The sequence below is a fragment of the Eumetopias jubatus genome, unplaced genomic scaffold (genome assembly GCF_037043125.1).
Source record: "Eumetopias jubatus isolate StellerSeaLion01/CBP00866 unplaced genomic scaffold, mEumJub1_p1.0 scaffold_14, whole genome shotgun sequence".
Lineage (NCBI taxonomy): Eukaryota > Metazoa > Chordata > Mammalia > Carnivora > Otariidae > Eumetopias > Eumetopias jubatus.
The window spans coordinates 94,324,618-94,342,463 of record NW_028274820.1 but is presented as its reverse complement, the minus strand read 5'-3'; the positions used below and the strand labels follow the sequence as shown (position 1 = coordinate 94,342,463).

Here is a 17,846-nt window from a genome sequence, read left to right as displayed (position 1 = left end):
GGACTCGATCCCGGGACTCCAGGATCATGACCTGAGCTGAAGGCAGTCGCTTAACCAACTGAGTCACCCAGGCGCCCAAGGAAATATTTTCTATATTTACACATATTGAATTGGTTGTTAGAATTGCTTGGCCCAGGACCAGGCACAGAACATGTGTTCAATGAATAGTAATTCTTCTTATTATCCATCATGATTATTATCAATATTATTTGATATTGAATACTTGATCCCAAAGGATCACTCCTTGGTGAAAACAAATTGGAAACGGGGCGTTTCTGAAGCTGACCTTTAACGTAGCTCACATAAAGAGCAGAGAGTTACAACTGGCCGCAGGTTCGAGACTGAGTTAAGGAAGACAGACAGAACCCCCTGAAATTGTGTGAGTGACTCACAGTGACTCAAGCCCAGAAACAAAACTGCCAGATGGGGACTTGTGTCATGGAACTTGAGACACTTGCGTTTGCTGTTTGTAGGTGATTTCTAATTTATGTAATAATCTTGGTTTGTAGGGCCCATTTCTTTATAGAGTTAGGTCAGATTTACTTAACATGGAAAATGACTATGAATAGTTATGGAGCTCCATAAATGGTTACTGTTAGGATGATGATGGTGGTGACCACATCATTAGTAGCTTTCTGGCCTACAAATCACTGATTTGCAGCTAGGCTGGGGAATCCTTAAAGGAACTTTTCAGAGAAAGGTGAGAGAGAGAGAGAGAGAGGAGGGAGGTGCGCTCTGGGCAGTCAGAAACACATTCCCTCTATTCTGACATAATGTGTGGTCCGGGGACTTCCCTGGGCCTCACTTGTCCAGAAGATGGAGAAACAGCCCCTCCTGCCCCTGGAGGTGGGACACAGACCCGATGACCTCCAGGCTTGGGATCCTCCAGGTCTAAGGATCACAATCATAAGAGGTGCCTTCAAAGAGGCCTGTCTGCTGAGTGTTCGAGGCCAGCACCTCGTGGCTCTTGCCAGCAGCGCCTTGTTTCTGTGCTCTCTGGATGGGCCGGGTCTAAACTGCAACACAGTCACAGAAAACCCACTACGTCCTGGTGACCAAATGAGTGACTTCTAAAAAAGTAAAAAGCAAGTCCAGTAATTATGCAGAGTATTTACAAAGTTAGTCCTGTCCTTAATTATGTAACCCAAGGTCACTGTTAAAGCTCAGTTTGCAGGATGCACCTCATGGGAATATGGCACCAGCTCTTCAGCCCGGCTGCATCTTAGAATCATCTGGGGACTTTTTTTTTTTTTTAAGATTTTATTTATTTATTTGAGAGAGAGAGAGAGAGAGAGAAAACGAGTGGCGGGAAGGGTCAGAGGGAGAGAGAGAGAAGCAGACTCCCTACTGAGGAGGAAGGCCGATGCGGAGCTCGATCCCAGGACCTGGAGATCATGACCTGAGCTGAAGGCAGTCGCTTAACCGACTGAGCCGCCCAGAAGCCCCCCATCTGGGGACTTTTAAAGATGCATGATGCCCAGCCTTGCTGCAGGCCAACTACATCAGAATCCCTGGGGGTGGATCCCAAACATCTGTGGTTTCTAGTAAGTTCTCAAGGACAGGGAATACCCCTGGCGGCTCTTGGGCCTTGATTCGCATGTGGCCCTCAGTTCCAGTGGCCGCGTGGATAGGAGAAGGAACTGCTAAGAGGTCTCTAGTTGCCTGAAGTCAGATTCTGCCTAGGTCTCAGTCTACTTCATTCAGAGACTCAGGAGATTTGGGGAGCACTCTGTAGGCCTTAGGGGGGAGCAACTGCAGATCACGGAGGTGTTGGGCAAGGAGAGCCTCCTTCTGAGACAGAGGGCAGGCAGTACCTTCAGTCTCAGGATGAGGAAAATGGTACTCTGCAGCAGTTAATGGCTGGCCCCAGCCAGGAGAACATCAAGTCTGGCGTCCAACAGAGACTCATGGAGAGGGAGGACACAGCTCACCTTCTGCTGCGGCACAGTCAAGAACAGAAGAGGGCCAGGGTGGTAATTAGGTTGCAAGACAGATGTCTCAGAGGCACATTTCATGCTCTTCACCAAAGAACACAACGAAAATGAACCATAAGGAAATGCAACTAATGGAAAAATTCCAGGGCCATGGAGCCCAAAGAGAGAGCCTGGGATGGCTGGAGAACTTTCTACAATAAAGGAGACAGGATCAGCGTCAAAAAAAAAAAATAAATAAAAAAGAGAAAAGCACCAAGAATGGTGTCTGTGGAGGGAGAAAGAAGCCCTGGGATATGATGTTTGTTTCAGGAATGTTCCTTCTGCAGGGGGTGGGCATCCAGGGAGGCAGGTCAGCGAAGAAGCTGCTGGTATACTCTTCATCTCTCACTGTGTGGGCCACGGAGGAAGAGCATTTATGAACTCAGAGAATGGGCCTTGAAAAAGTCCCAGAATGAGGGGGGAAAGCCACCACAAACCCAAGACCTTCCAGGAAAACTTATTCTTAGGGCAGAGAGCTAGGATGACAGGCCAAAGATGGTATAGACGAAGGTGCCAGATGGGGGTGTGTGCCCCCATCTGCTTGGACAATTGACATCTCAACGCCATTAAAGTGGCAGATGCAGCTATAAGCCTCCCCCTCAAGAGGCGGCCCAGAAGTCCCCCTTTCTAGAAGAGCTGGAGCCATGACTGACACACGTCTTCAGGCAGGACACCCCAGGATTGACCAGCTCCTTCAGAGGCACTGAACACAAGGGACAATGCTGAGAACGGAGACTAAGTCGTCGGGAGATTCAAGTTCCAGTCCAAGCTAGGCCCCTTCCTCGTGTGTAACCCTTGACAAGTTATCTTCTTGATGCTTCTGTGATGGTGAGTCTTTCATGCCGACTTGGTCAGGCCACAGTACCATATTTAATCAAACGCGAATCTCAGTGTGGCCATGAAGATTTTCTGTAGATGTGGCTGACACCGTACCATCAGTTGACTTGAAGTAAAGGTTACCTTTGATAATGTGGATGAGCCTCAGCCAATCAGTTAAAGGCCTTGAGAGCAAAAACTGAGGTTTCCTGGAGAAGAATAAATTCTCAAGATTGCAGCATCGAATCCAGACTGAGTTTCCAGACTGCCCTGCGGATTTTGGACTTGCCAGCCCCACAGTCAAATGAGTCCCTTCCTTAAGACCTCTCTCTCTGTCTCTCCTCTTCCCCCATTGGTTCTGCTCCTCTGGAGATCCCTGACTGATCCAGCCCCTTTTCCCCCAACGATTAAATGGGGATGGTGGTAGTTCTACTTCATAAAGTTGTGAGAGTCGATTTTTGTATGGCATATGAACAGCAAAGGAGTCTGGTTCGGTCTCTTCCTTTCACAGATAAGGAAACTGAGGCATAGAAAGGGGGATGATAGTAGAATATATCTGTCCAAAGGCCCTGTGCCCAGAATCGTACCTGGGTTCATTCACTTAATCCCCGAATCAACTTTACAAGATACGTACTATTGTTATCCCCACTTTACAGACAGGAAGACTGAGGAACAGAGATTATTATGCCAGTCCTCCATGTCACACTGCCAGGGGTGGCAGCTCGGTGCCTCCGTGTGTGCCATTGGCACCCAGGTCTCGGGGTCCCCTCTTTTGCGCTCCTTGGTCAGAGAAAAGTCTGAACGTGATGGGTAGCCCCCACTCCCCCACCCCCGCCCCACGAGAGCTTCTGGACTCTGCTACCAAGCAGGTGAACCAGCAAGATGCGGCACCTGTCGCCAGCCAGCAGTGAGAACTGCCTTTGAGGAATGGGACCCCCAAATAGTGACTGACGAGGCCAGGATACCTAGTTACGCCATTTTCATGAAAAAGCTTGTGCTTTTCCACGAAGCATCCCCCCCCGCCCCCGGACCTCCCTCCTCCTCAGCCGCTTGAACCAGTTTCTCAACGAGTTGAAGTTCTTGCCTATAGCTAAGGAGGTGAGGAGTTTATCCTCTGCCTTCCAGTCTTAAATTACTAATTAAAATGTCTTGGAGACTAAGCCATTGCAAAAAAGAGCCTGGGTGGTTTTCTAAAGCTGCTTGTTCATAACCAGAGGGAAGTTGATTCTCTTCTCATCTTTATAATAAGGATTCTTTTCGCGGGGTATCTGTTTTATGCTTCCTACAGCTCTGGCCCTAGTTCGGTCCCAGCAGGGGGAGGCCAGTGGAGTTTAATTACATTCCTCCTATAGGGAACGTTCAAGGAACGAGGCTTTGAAAAACAACTTGTGCCATGAAAAAGAAAAAAATAATCAAATTAAGCAAGTGAGAAACAGGCATTGCCTTTTGTGTCCTAGAGACCCAATCTAAATATTTAAATTTTAAAGACAGAATCCTAAGTGCTTAACTTTATAAACCTTACCCATTGCAATTCATAGGGGAGTCAAGCATATTGAATATGCCCTTCTGATCTGGCACATTCATATGCTTGGGCTAACAGGCTCGTGTGGTTGCTGTCTTCACACATCCCATATTCAACTGTAAAACAAAAATGCTAAAAAAAAAACCCCAAACCAAAAAACAAATGCAACACATGCAAAACACCCAAAATAAAACATAATGCGGCCTGCAGTGCCGAGGCAACACAGACTTTACCAGAAAACAGAGTAAATTGAATGTCTGGGCCACAAGCAAACTGTTTAGAAAGGTCCCTCTTCTCTCCTGACTCCCCAGTTTCCCATAACCTCTCTCCATCTGCGAGATGCCCAGTCACTGGCGACTAGTGAGTGTGGAAAGCAGCCCCCAGGCAGAAGCTACTGATTTGCTGACTCTAGTAGACAAAGGCCATGAGCTGAGAGACGACAAGTAGGCAAGTGGGTGGGCAATGAACCAAGGCAGGTTTCAAGTCGATATAAGGAGAAGGTAGTAAGTTCCTTGTGCCTGGGAACATTCAAGCAGAGTGGCAGGAATGTGTCTCAGCTATCTGTCCTGGGCAGAAGGCTGCCCTCGATGGCTCGTAAGATCCCCTTGGAGGCTAAGAGCCCAGGCTCCCTCTGTTCCAGGCCCCGTGGGAGCCCTGGGAGGGGGGGGCGGGGGTGCAATTACAGGCTGCGTGCTGCCTTCATCTGCCGGCATCTTCCTCGGTGGTGGCCTTGTCTCTCTGACTCCCTTCTACGTCCTCCCTTCCAGGGTGAAATAACCATGTTATCGCCCGTGTACCTCCCTGCACTTCCCCCACTCAAATTTGCTTTCAGTTCATCTGCACTTAGAAAAAAAGGGGCAAACGTTATGACACTTGTTGGTTCATTCATTCGTTGTACGCCTATCCATCATGAGCCTACTGTGTGCCAGACACTGCTGGAGGCTCTGGGATGTACCAGCGCGCCAAGCAGATGAGTCCTCGCTCTCGCGGGGCTCCTTCCTTGTGGGGACTTGATTATACTGCCTCTTCCCAAGAGTAAGGGGCATTTTAATAATGGGTACTGTGTCGGAACAAAGGAAGAACCTCCAAATGGTGAGGTTTTAAGTCTAGTGATGGGCAGTTGGAAAAAGGAGCAGAAGTCTTTAAGTTTGCACCAGAAGATACCATTCTGAGGTCCCTGCTCCACTGGGGTCAAAGAGGCTTTGGTCAATAGAGTCCAGTGAAGTTAAAAAAAAAAAAAGTGCGTGTGTTTATTCTTTTATTCCAAAAGCTAATTCTTGGGAATACAACCCATCCCTTTGATGTTTTGAGTCCATTATGTGAGCAATAGTTACATAAATGAGCCACTCAGTTGAGAATCTAGCTCAGTGCCAAGAGGACCCCACAGAATGCCGAGCTTCACCTGCGAAGTCCACTTTCCCAAGTTTATTTTTAATTCTTGCTTTTCTGGATTGATGTGCACCGACCCCACCAGCTTATTTGCTTAGCAAAGCTTGGCCTCTGCAGAGGCCCAGATATTGAATATAAAATACTCGGAGTTGCCACATGAAAGGCACCGAATATATGCTGATTGGTGTGGCCTGTTCCCTGAGGAGCCTCTCCTTGCAGGTCGCCTCTCCCTCTGCCAAGACAGAATCGCTCTGTGGGGACTCGGGGGTGGGGGGAGCGGGAGGTGGGGGGCGGTGGTGGCTTGGAGCATTAATTGCTAAAAATTAAAAATGCAGAAGTGCTAAGCCTGGCAGCATAGGAAAAACATTTGCAAGTCCTTTCTGCTCTTCAACCTGCCTCTCACCTGATCACCCCCACTGCCCTCATCTGGGATATCACTGTACAAAATTACAGGCTTTGGCAGTGGCCAGGGGCTCCCACATGGGCAGCGGGTCAGGAGGTGGAGCAGGGAAGCTTCTGTGTCTCCCTGATCTGGGGACTAGGGCCAGAATAAGGACAAGGGCAAGGAGACGAAATGCTGTTGTGAACTTTGGAGAGAGAGGAGAGGAGATGGAAAAGGGGCATTACGAGAGGGGAGGAAAGACAGGAAGGGGCAATGGAGCTTCTCAGAGTTCTGGATGGCACGAGGCCTGGCGATCGGTGGTCACTGCTGAGGCTCTGGGGAGAGGCTCAAAGTCAGGGCGGGTGAGGTTCCTCGGTGGTATGTGGGCCTGCGCTGGGGACACCTCCAGGCCGCGGGGAAGAGCCTGGAGCCCCGGGTGGTGCAGGAAGGCCTTGGCACTGGGCAGCACTGGTACACAGCACACACAGTCCCTGCCTTCCTGCAGGTGTCCCCAGGGCAGACACGGGCAGGTGACCTGGATGGTTGTGTGTACCCAACTGTCACATGGGCAGTTAAAAACTGGGCCTGCCACCTGATCCAGGGTGATGGGTCCCCCTGCTCTGAGGACTCTTGAGTTGTCTTGAGCTGTTTTCCTTCCCGGAGCTGGTACTCTCCCAGCAGTGGCCACAAATGACGACTTCCAGGATGGTGTTCTAGAGACACGCCCAGAGAAGCCCCTCTTGGAGGCTGCCAAGACTTCTAGGTTCTAATATTAGCTATAGGGATGCCAGGGAAGGGTGAGAGGAGCTCGTTCTGTAGGTCAGATGCTTCCAGAATGAAGGACAGGAAGTGGGCAAGTTGGACACGTTCCAAGGTTCCCCCCCACCCCCCACTGCAGCTCCTGCACCTGCGGCGAAATCCAGGCCCCAGGGGAAGAGCATCAAGGAGGTTCTCTTTGACTGTAATACTTCTACATGGACTCTTAACTGGGGACTCTTATAGCTACCATATCCACTAACTCACCATTTGGTCTAGGGGAGCTCCCTCCCTAAAAGATCCAGCTTGATGGGAACTGTTGTATATGATAGGTTTCCAGTCTGCACGTGCATCCTGAGAGAGGGCGCTGGTTACTCCCTTCATCTGCCTGGACAATGACTTCACATCAACCCAGGCGCTCCCCCTAGCTTCCCAGCCTGGAGAAAACTGTTGAAGGAAGCAATCTAATTTTAGGATTATAGGCAGTACACTTCCTAAGACATTCCCAGGATTGGGTGATACCCCACATCACTTTCTCTCCCACTCAGTAAAGTGAGCGTGGCATCATTCTTTTTTGGAATGCTTTTGCAAATGTTTGAATTTCTTAACAAAAGGCAAATTATTGGGGAGTATCCGCGCTTTCTCCTGAGGAATAAGGACTTGCCACCTCCAGCACAACTCGGGGGGGTGCAGGATATGGGCTCTGGAACCTGGCCGCTCACAGCGTGGGCCGCGGACTGCAGCGTCGGCATCACCTGGGAGCTTGTAGGAAACGTGGGGTCTCAGGCCCTGCCACGAAACTTCAGTGGTCTCTTGCCACTAATCTTGCTGTGCTGGTGTCCCTGCTCTGGTCTTTGGATTTTGGTTCGACTTTAGGGCTGTAGGCTGTCCTGAGTTCCTGCCTCTTTCCTTGTACCTCTCGGCTTTGTGCTCTGTTTATTGCAGGATCTGGGGAAGGGCTCAGATGCACTACTAAGCCCCACGTGGCCGGGTGAGGGAGTTGAAGAGGAAGCCTAAGTTTATTCCTCCTCAATTGTCGGACAGCAGGACCGGGCAAAGGGGAGAAACCTGCCCGATGGGGAAAAACCCATTTTGAGTTTTTCACTTGAATCTTAAAGTCAACCATGCCCTACTCCTTGTGTGAAGACGACCCTGAATATTCACCCTGGGTAGGATCCAAACTGGGAGACATTTTTTTTTTCCCATAGTGAGGATGAATTTGTGTTAAGCTACTCACATTTTTTCACCCAACCCTCCTCCTGTGACAAAGGATGTATATTTATGAAACAGCTGGTTGGGGGCAAAATTTTTTTTTTTTTTTTTGTGGCCACAAAATATGCTTTTTTTCTTTTACCCCTTGAGATCCCCTGGCTGTTTCAAGGAACAAATCCTCAACCTTGCTCACATTAGCAGCATGAGCTAATCAGCTGAAATACCCAGCATGGAATGCTTTTATCCTTCAGAGAAAAAGAAAGAGTAAGTTGTATTTTAATTAGATATTTATAATGGTTACAAAGCAGCTCTTCAAGAGAAGTTTTAAGAATCTGGCCTTCCTTCTAAGGCATAACTGTGTTCAAATTATCCTAAAGAGAGGTTGTATATCAATCCAGCCCAATTTGTGATAAATTTACAACTGGGTTCTGCACAGCAGATTTATAACAACAATTAAACAGAAGGAAAATGGGTCATAAATTCTGGCTGGCACAGTCCAGCACCAAAGAGAAGAAAAGAGAATGGTTTGGCCAGATCAAAAGTCAATAATTTCCACATAAAGTGCTAAAGCTATAGCAAAAACAATTTATATGGAAAGAAGCTGTTTTTTTTTTTTTCCTTCCTGTCCTTTTCAAAATTAGATATTGGAGAACACAATGAAGCATCTACATTACAAAGGCCTTATTAAATAATTGGTGTGCTTTCTCAATTATACGAGGGGTACAAACCCCTCCCTGCTCCTCAATGCCTGAATTTAGTGAAGGTACCTCCCCCTCAATATGACGAAGGAATCATTGGGGCAGAGAGAGAGAGAGTGCTCCAAGAGATCGGATGACTTGAGAGAGCAAGTTTTAAGCTGGATTTTGGTGGTGGGATGAAAGGGAAGCCAGACCAAATTCCAAAGCCAGATGATTTGGAAGAAAACACATGTGTCCCTGGAACGAAGCAACCTAAGAGGCATGAGTTATAAAGTGGGTTTTAGCCGTATTATAATGGAAACAGAAATCCGAACCCCAGAAGGAGAAAGAAGACATCAAGGCCACTTGGGTCAGAACAGGTGGCGGGAGATGGAGCGTGTGAACGGTAAAAGGTGGACCAAGATCCTCTTCACTAGTGAGGATAGACCTTCCAGTATCCTTATGCCTTCCAGAAATTTAGTTCTGCTAAAAGCAGAGTGTTGACTGGCAAAGGATGCAGTGAGGCCAACCTCCAGCCAGGACTTCATTCTCACCGGTAAGGAAGCATTGACTGGCTCCGTGGAAACCACAGGACGCTTGGTATGAAGTGGCCACACCGTTTATAAGAAGTACACAAGAGCAGGCGGGACACATGATCCAGAAGTCCGAAAGAGCAAGCAGTTCTAGGTGCTCTTGGACTTACACCCGTGACTCTGGAAAGCTGGGTTTTAAAAATGCAGCGGGAAGGAGTGTGTGATTGCATAACAAGAGATTTGAAAATCGGAGCCTCTAGTCTGGGAACCGCGGATTCTGTGTACCTGGGTGGATACACTGTTTTCTGCACCCAACAGCCATTCTCCCCGCATCCCAAGAGAAGGGGTTCAGGGATCCACCGCTCCCCCATCTGTGGTCTGAGTGGTTGGAGGTGGCCGCACCCAGGCACCAGCTCCAGGGACGGGACAGGGGACCCAGGTCTGCGCCAATCAGAGCGTCTGATTCCCCTCGGTCCCGGTGATTGGATGAGGGGTGGGCACGGCCCAATCGCTCCCAAGGAGATGCAGGAGACTTCCGCTGAGACTTAGAAGACTCTCGCTGCTTCCTGCCGCACCTGAACCAGCTCTGCAATAGCCCCCTCCCCCGCCCCCATCAGCCTATAGAAAAATTAGAGGGTTTTAAGGAACACTTGTCAGAGCTAGGAGTCATCAGCTTAGAGAAGAGTGTTCCCTGGGCCCGCCAAGGGATGGGGTCTGGGATACGACACCCATAGAGCCTGGGGGCAGCTGGCTGAGCCTGGCCTTCCATTCTCCAGTTCGTTCACCTGCGGATGCAGCAGAATTGCTCATTTGCACCACCCCCCCCCCCCCAACCTATTTGAGCAGAGGAAAAGTAACTGGAGAGAGATGTCAGGGCAGAGGGAGGGGGCAGCCACCGTTGGTGTGGCCAAAGGGTGCGTCTCCCAAGGGCCACATGGATGCTGAGGAAGCCATGGAAGCTCAGAACCAGCCATCTTGCTAGGAGATGCCAGCACGCAGAGGCATGAGGCAGGAACTGGCAGCCCCACCCTGTCAGGGAGCTGTGTAGTGGGGAGGTCCCAGGAGTGCTCCGAATAAGTCCTCCAGGGCCCCATCCCAGAGGCCACCGTGGGGGAGGTGCTGAGAAAAGCCTCCGTTAGGTAGGAATGGGGGATCTGTTAGAAGACCCCAACCCTGGGAGGAGAAGGGGGCCCAGGTGGGGCAGGGCAAGGACAGGAAGGAGGGTGAGAAAACAGACCACTGGCCCTCCCCAGGGCAGCGTCCTCAGGCCATGGGTCAGCCTGAGCTTAGGAGATGGAAGGACATGAAATTGGATCTGAGACTGAAGGTTTAAACTGGACCAGACTAGTCTGGACTTTTCAATGCCTAAAAGTGACCAGAAATCTTTGAGATCTATTGGAGGTATCATCAAGGAAAGGGAAAACGAGATTCATCAGAGCACATTTAAAAGAAATAATTGGAGAAAACACGAAGTGTTTCCCTGTTTGTACCTCACTTAGGTCAAGACTGTTCAAAATACTGGTTCCACATCTGTCTTGAGCCCACTAGGGCAGATCCTGTCTGCAAATGGAGTATGCCCAGAGTGAATGGAGCTGAAAGATGGGGAGAGAGAACAACCTGGGTTCCAGTGATAGAGTTTGAGCCCCTGTATCAAGCCATACCTGAAGGTAGATCTCCTCTCTGGAGTTTTCTGTTATGTGGGTCAATAGACTCCCTAGCTGATCTGAGTTAAGTTTTCTATCACTATTAGCAGAAAGAATCCTGACTGATACAGTGCACATACACACTTTTGTTCTTGGGGAGAGGGACACAGCTTTCATTGGATTCTCATAGGGCATAGCTATAAAAGGATATGGCTTAGAGGAAAGAAACTCTGGAGCTGAAATCCAGCGATCTCATTGACAAATACAAGGGAAAACATTGGATGAGGTGTGTGGGGCTCTCCAGGGGCGTCGTGGAAGAGCTAGGTCAGAGCCTCCTTGGGTGTAGGGTCTGGGGCCTGAGTCTGACATTAACTGGCCCTCAAGAAATATTTGTTGCATGAAAAGCAACAGGAAAATTATAACAAGTCATACTCTACATGCAAATTTTCGGGAAAATATCAAATGTGTGAACATCTAATCTGCATTTCCATGTCCTGACAGATGGCCCATATTAACAGAACTCTGGTTAAAGTAAGGAAAAGGAAGGAAGGAAGGAAGGAAGGAAGGGAGGAAGGGAGGGATGGAGGGAGGGAGGGAGGGAGGAGAAAAGAACCTACAAATACTCATTGAGTGGGTACCATGTGCAACACCTAACTATTAAGACAACTGTCAAATCAATTTTTTAAAAAAGACAACACCTATGTATTCCCATCTCTCAGAGACAGTCCCAACTATGACCTGGAGAAAGAAAATGACCTGGCTTGTGGTGGTGGGGGGGTATCTTTCATGACTGGGGCAGGGCTTTGGACCCTGTTTCTTCTTAGAAGAGGGGTCTGGACCCTGAGAGTCTAGGGCTGACTTCTCAAGGTGGAACCGGGGACCACCTGTATCAAAATTACCTGGTTATGTTTGTTTAAAACGCAGGTTCCAGGGGCGCCTGGGTGGCTCAGTCGTTAAGCATCTGCCTTGGGCTCAGAGTCCTGGGATCGAGCCCCGCGTCGGGCTCCCTGCTCGGCAGGAAGCCCGCTTCTCCCTCTCCCACTCCCCCTGCTTGTGTTCCCTCTCTCGCTGTGTCTCTGTCTGTCAAATAAATAAAATCTTTAAAAACAAAAAACCAAAAAAACGCAGGTTCCTAGGCCCTGGCCCAGATTTACAGAATAAGAACCTATGAGGAAAGGGCCCTGGCATCTGCATTTTAAACCATCTTTCCAGAGGCTTTTCTGTACACGAACGTTTGAGAAACTGTACCTACCAGAATCTGTTTATTTTCCTGTGGGGTCTCAGTGCCTGAGGACATTCTGCACAGCCCCAGGGGAGGTGGTTCTCCCGGGGTTGGGGGGGTGGTTGGAAGGAAGCTGGGGTTTGGTGATACAGTATCACCCTCCCTGAGCTCATGGGCAGTTAAGGCTATGTCAGCGGTAAGGGGTTGCGTGAGCGAGGGCCTCTGAATGGAAGCCAGTAACAGTCCTTGTGCCCTTGTGGTAACCAGATACAATTACGATGCAGCTGGTGGGACAGACCCCTAGAGCCCCACAGCTCTCTAGATGACACCGCGCTTTCTAGACTTGATCATTTGCTGCCTTCTATTGCCCTGGAGGGTGTCATCTGGGAGGGAGGTATTGTTTTCATAGACATTATTATTTTTTTTTTTCAATTGGTGATTAAATTTCCTGAAGGGAAGGATCATGACTTCTACTTCCTAGAGGTCTTGCCCCCTCTTCAACCCACCGCCCTGTCTCCCACACTGCTGACCGCTCTCTAGGTGCTTGAAAGTCTTTAGTTTGACCTGTGTCCTGGTTTGTTTGAGACCAGGGGGCGAATTCCCTTTATTGCCTTTACTGCTTTCCTGGGAGAGCAGCCAGAGCTCCCTCTGGCATGTGCTCTCCCAAGTGCTCAGTCCTATGACATGGGTATGATTGACTCCAGGGGTGGGACTGACCGGCTTAAGCCCTTCTACGCCCCCATTCCCATGGCCATGATAGTTGGTTCCAGAATGGGCAGTGACCTGAGCATCCCGACCAGAGTGAACCTGACGACTCTTGCTGAGAATTTGGGGCCACCAATTCTTTTCTCTCTTGGTAATGAGCAAGGAGGCCTGCTGGAGTCCTAGACATTCTTGGCAGGCTGCCTGGACTTTGAGAGGAAAGCACACGAGAATGGGGCTGTGACTAAGGATGCGCAACCAAGAAGACACTAGGGCCTGAAGCCACGTCTATTCCTAGGCTATTCAGTGATCTGTACTGATAAGTACTCCCCCCCAACCCCCGCCGCCATTTTTTTTTTTTTTTTTTTGCTTAAATCAGTTTGGGGGTTGGGTTTTGTTATGTGCCATTAAATGTATCCTGATAGATATGCCCTTCAGCTCCCCTTATTTCTCTTGCAGTAATGTACCCCTGTCATCTTGGGTCCCTCCTCAAACAAACAGATAGACAGACAGACAAACAGACAAACACCACAAGTACCCATGAAACAGGATAAGATGGGTGGTGGGAATAGGCAGTAGGGTTATTTGGATGCATGGCTTATGGAGACTCCATGCCCAAAGAATACTGATTAATGGATCAATGTCAACCTGGAGGGAAGCCCTGTCCTGTTCAACATTTTAATCCATGACTTGGATGGAACTGGAGGCATGCTTAGCAAGTCTCAGATGATACAGAGCTGGAAGAATTGCTAATATGACAGATGGCAAAATCAAGATTCAAAATTATTTTGACTGACTTGAGCAATAATAAGGATAAATACAAACTCTTGCATCTAGGCTCAAAAATATCAGTTGTATACGCAGTGGGTGGTGGAGACCTGGCTTGGCAGATGTCACAACAGTGTGGAACTTGAAGTGGACTATAAGCTCGTGATGAGCCCAAAGTTGAGGCAATTAGGAACACAGTTAATGAAGTTTTCAAATATTTGAAATAACAAAATATTGGAAAAATGCCTTGGTGAAGAAAGGCTGACCTTGCATCTACTTCCCCAGTGGGATAAAGAAGTGGAATTTTCTGGAAAGCAGTTTTTAGCTCAATATCTAAAAAAAGTTTCTAAGGATTCTAAGAACAGGCCACCTCCCCCAAATTGTGACTGTAATAATTATATCAGAATGAAATAGAAAAAAGTCTCTTAGGGTGGCCTTCCCTTTAAAAGCACAGATTTTAAAAATGATTTTAACAACTTGTAAGTCAAAGCAATACACACAAAAGCATCTGGAAAAATATGAGCTCTTAAAGTTGCCTCGCTCCGCACCCCTGAAAGTTTGCTTCAAATTCCCCAAAGAGGAGGCTCGTCTAGAAGGAATATCCAGAATCTAGACGCAGCACTGACCAGCGCCATCTCACCTCACTCCGTTTACAGCCCTCCTCCTCCTTCCGGCTTTGGCTTGGCCCATCCTTCTGTCTGCTCCTGCAGCTTAGGACTCGGTTCCCTTTCCTGCCTCACACCTGCCCCACAGAGAGAGTGCTGACTCCACAGCCAGAGCCCTGGGAAACCACACCTCCTTCCAGTGCCTGCCCCATGACCCTCACTCGCTCACTCGAAGCTAAGACTTTGAGCCTCCTGAGCCAGGCCTGGTTTCACGGAAGGCCCCAGACGGTGAAGTATATGCCCAAGACACATTCTTTTCTTTCTTTTTTCTTTTTTTCTGTTGTTCTGAACACTTCCTTTTACTTGCTAACCCAGAAAGATGGAGAATGTGTGCAACAGCCCAATTTCATCTCAAACTTAGAATGTGGTTTTCGCAAGGAAGTTATCAATATCATTAAGTTTCACTTCTACAGACACAAAATCACGTGTCCTGCGGATTTCGCACGGATGACCGTACTCACGTATTTCTCATTAAAGCCGTCCACCTCTGTCAGAAGCTTCTCTTGGCAGTCAGGGTTGGTGGCCAGGAGGTAGGTGGCAAAAGAGAGCGTGTTGGTGATGATCTCGTAGCCAGCGATGAGGAAGATGAAGGCCTGGCCCACAACCTCGTCCACAGTCAGTGGCTTGGACAGGCGGCCAGGCTGGTGTGGCTGGGAGGGACCTGCGGCGCAGTCGGTGGAGGAGAAGATTTGTCTGACCATATCAAAGCTGTCCACCCCCACAGAGGTGGCGGAATGTCGGGCATCCAGGATCAGTTGGAGGAAATCTCTCCGCTTCTATGGGACAGAAGGAAAAATACACATTCCGGCCTTTGAGTCACATGAGTGAGATTTCTTGGAGCTCAGAAGAACACCTGCACGCATAGCCTTTAATGGGCTTGAGCCTGATGGGAACCAGCACCCTCACCGCGGGGTTCTCTGAGATGGTGAGAAACTGGCAGCCCCGAATGTCCCTTAGACGGTACTGGTTCTCAGACTTTGGTGCAGCAAACCGCAGACGGGGACGCTGCCATTAAAAAGGATGAGGCCCTTCTATCTGGGCTGATTGGGAAACGTGTTAAGCCATTTTGGGAAGGAAAAAATAGAGCATGTTGCAGAACAATATGCATAGTGGAATCTCATTTCTGTAAAAGCGGTACATGTGCAATATATATAATTACACGTATTTGTTCATGCATAGAAAATGTGTAGCAACATCTATACCCAGTGGCTCACAGTGAGCTGGAGGAGGTGGGAAAACGGGGGGGGAGGGGGGGCTTTGATTTTTTTTACTTTATACATGTTTGAACTGTTGGTTGGCTGGTTGGTTTTCCAACAATAAAACAATTAAAACATCATACCGATTTAAACCAAAGCACGTGCTCCCTTGTTCCCTTATGCACTGTTCAGGGCTCGGACGGGTGGCCACACACTTCCCTCCCACAGTAGGAAGGTGGCAGAGCTGCTCCTTGGGGAAGCTTGTCTTCAAAGACCGCCCCCACCCTTGGGTCCCTTTTCCCCCACTGATCCCCTACCCCATTGAAGTGCTTAGAGCTTTCTTCCCCTCTTCCCCTGCCTTCCTTATCAGCAATTCGCATATTCTTTATGTTCCTCACTACCACTAATTGTAACAATAGAAGCCTTTAGGTCTTGCTTTCGCATTGACAAAGTGTATGCCAGGCATATCCCTTCTTCGAAAAGGGTGTTAATGTGATGAGTGACAACCAGTATGTTACTCTGTTCTGAAGTTTGTAGGACCAGACCAGCAAAGGGAGGGTGTCAGAACCACCAGCAGAAACAGATTGTGATTTCAAAGTACTTTACTTGGTGCGGTGTTTGCTCAATTCATTGGCTTCTGAATTTCTATTGCATTAATAATCTATGGCCCACACGTCAGCACTGAATCCCATGTCGTAAGATTGTTGCTATGTGTTGTTGCTTTTTCTCCTCCGTAAGCGTATAAACATGTCCAGGGCAGGACCGTGTGGCCCACCCCCATGCCCGGTGTGGTGCGGAGCGAGTGTTAGGCCTGTGATAAACAATCCCACAAAGAACAATGCGACGCAGTAAACGCATTTTGAGAAAGGCTGTGTTGGATTTGCTTACGAGTGCGTGCTCTTTGGGGCGGGGAAGCTTGGAGCATGACGCCTTTGTAGCTTGACTGCTTCCCAGCTTCTGTGACCTTGCAGGACATCGCCTGAGATTCCAGCAGGTTCTCGCAGCTAAGCCCGTGGGCCTCAAGAACGTTGCGTCTCGGGAGCGAAGGCCTCGGTATCCTGCCGGCCTGCTCAGGGGAGCCACAGTTGGTTGTCTCTTGCCACCCCGGCCCTGCTTATTCTGGTTTCCAGGTGGCATCCTCAAGGGCTGGCTTTCCCCCGATTCCCTCCTGATGCGTGGCCAACATCGGGGCGGCTCTTGGGGCCTGCCCTGGTCCTGGGGGGCAGAGTCGGACAGGGCAGGGCACGATGGCGCATGTGCGAGCGGAGTACCTTCTATTACTTTGGCTCCTGGGTGAGCATTGGCAGGCCTGTCAGCTGGGGGAGTGTTAATCTCCTCGGGGCACCACGAAGTTGTCCCTCTGGCTCCCCCGTGACTTTGCTGGAGGGGGACGGGGACGATGGCGGGCGGGAGAGCCCCAGTGGCTTTTTCCTGTGGTAGAGCTGGGGCTGGCACCCTTTCCCCTCATCCCTGCTCAGACAGGCTGCTAGAGGGCCATGGGGCAGGGCAGAAATCTGTTTTCACCTCCAGCTACAAAGGCCAGCAGAAAGGGCTGCTCTCTGGGGCCTGGGTGCTAGAGAAGAGCATTAGTGTAGATGGGTTTCTTTTATTTGCACTGCATCACCGAGGCTATTTGAACACTGCCCATTTAGGACCGAAACAGTGCTGCTTTATGGTTATACCCCAGAAAAATACGCACCCTGATAGATGTAGGTGTCTAATCCACCCATCGGCTAGAGCTTAGAAAAATATTTACCTTTTAACATCTGTGCTGCATTTTCCACTGCGCAAACACACATCTGCTTGATGGAATGTCTACAGAGTTTAGATGGGTTTAAAGCAAGTTTTCTTAGTAACCATATAGCTCTGTCTTGACACGGGCAGTCCTGGATTTGTGGTTGGGAGGTTTTTCTCAGATCAACTCATTGTTTGAAACAAACAGCTCTCGAGTTTATAAAAGGAAGAGCTCGAGGCAATCCTAGTAATTGGATCTTTAATAAACCCCTCACCTCATAGTAAGCCATTCGGCGCAACAGTTTTAGAATTTTCAGCCTGATTCCACAGCCTGTGGGTTTCAGGCTGGGGGAGGGGCGAGGGTATGTGTGAGAAAATTGTCATCAGGAAGCCCTTCAGAGCAATGCTGAGGTTTTGAAAATGCGGCTTTCCTCACCCCTCCTTCCCCAGGCTTCATCCTCATTCTGGAGACGCAGGAACCTGCATGAGAACATTCTGTCCTTTTAGGTGGCAGAGCCGGGCCAGGGATACCAGTGAGCTGATTCTTCCCACACCTCCAAGGGCATCGAGTGGAGTTCACGATGGTGTGTGCGCCAAGGGGCCGGGAGCTTCTATACACCTTGCCCTGCCTTCTGAACCGGGACACCTTTGCTTCC

The 17,846-nt window shown here is 49.2% G+C and overlaps 1 protein-coding gene across 1 annotated transcript in view; it reads right to left on the bottom strand.

Annotated features, from left to right (window-relative positions):
• Window positions 1-17,846, bottom strand: part of TBXAS1 (thromboxane A synthase 1) — a 149,638-nt gene that overhangs the window by 30,272 nt on the left and 101,520 nt on the right. The window contains exon 9 of the mRNA XM_028106296.2: window positions 14,722-15,036. Coding sequence (XP_027962097.1) covers window positions 14,722-15,036 — 315 coding nt within the window. The remainder of the gene's footprint in view (window positions 1-14,721; window positions 15,037-17,846) is intronic.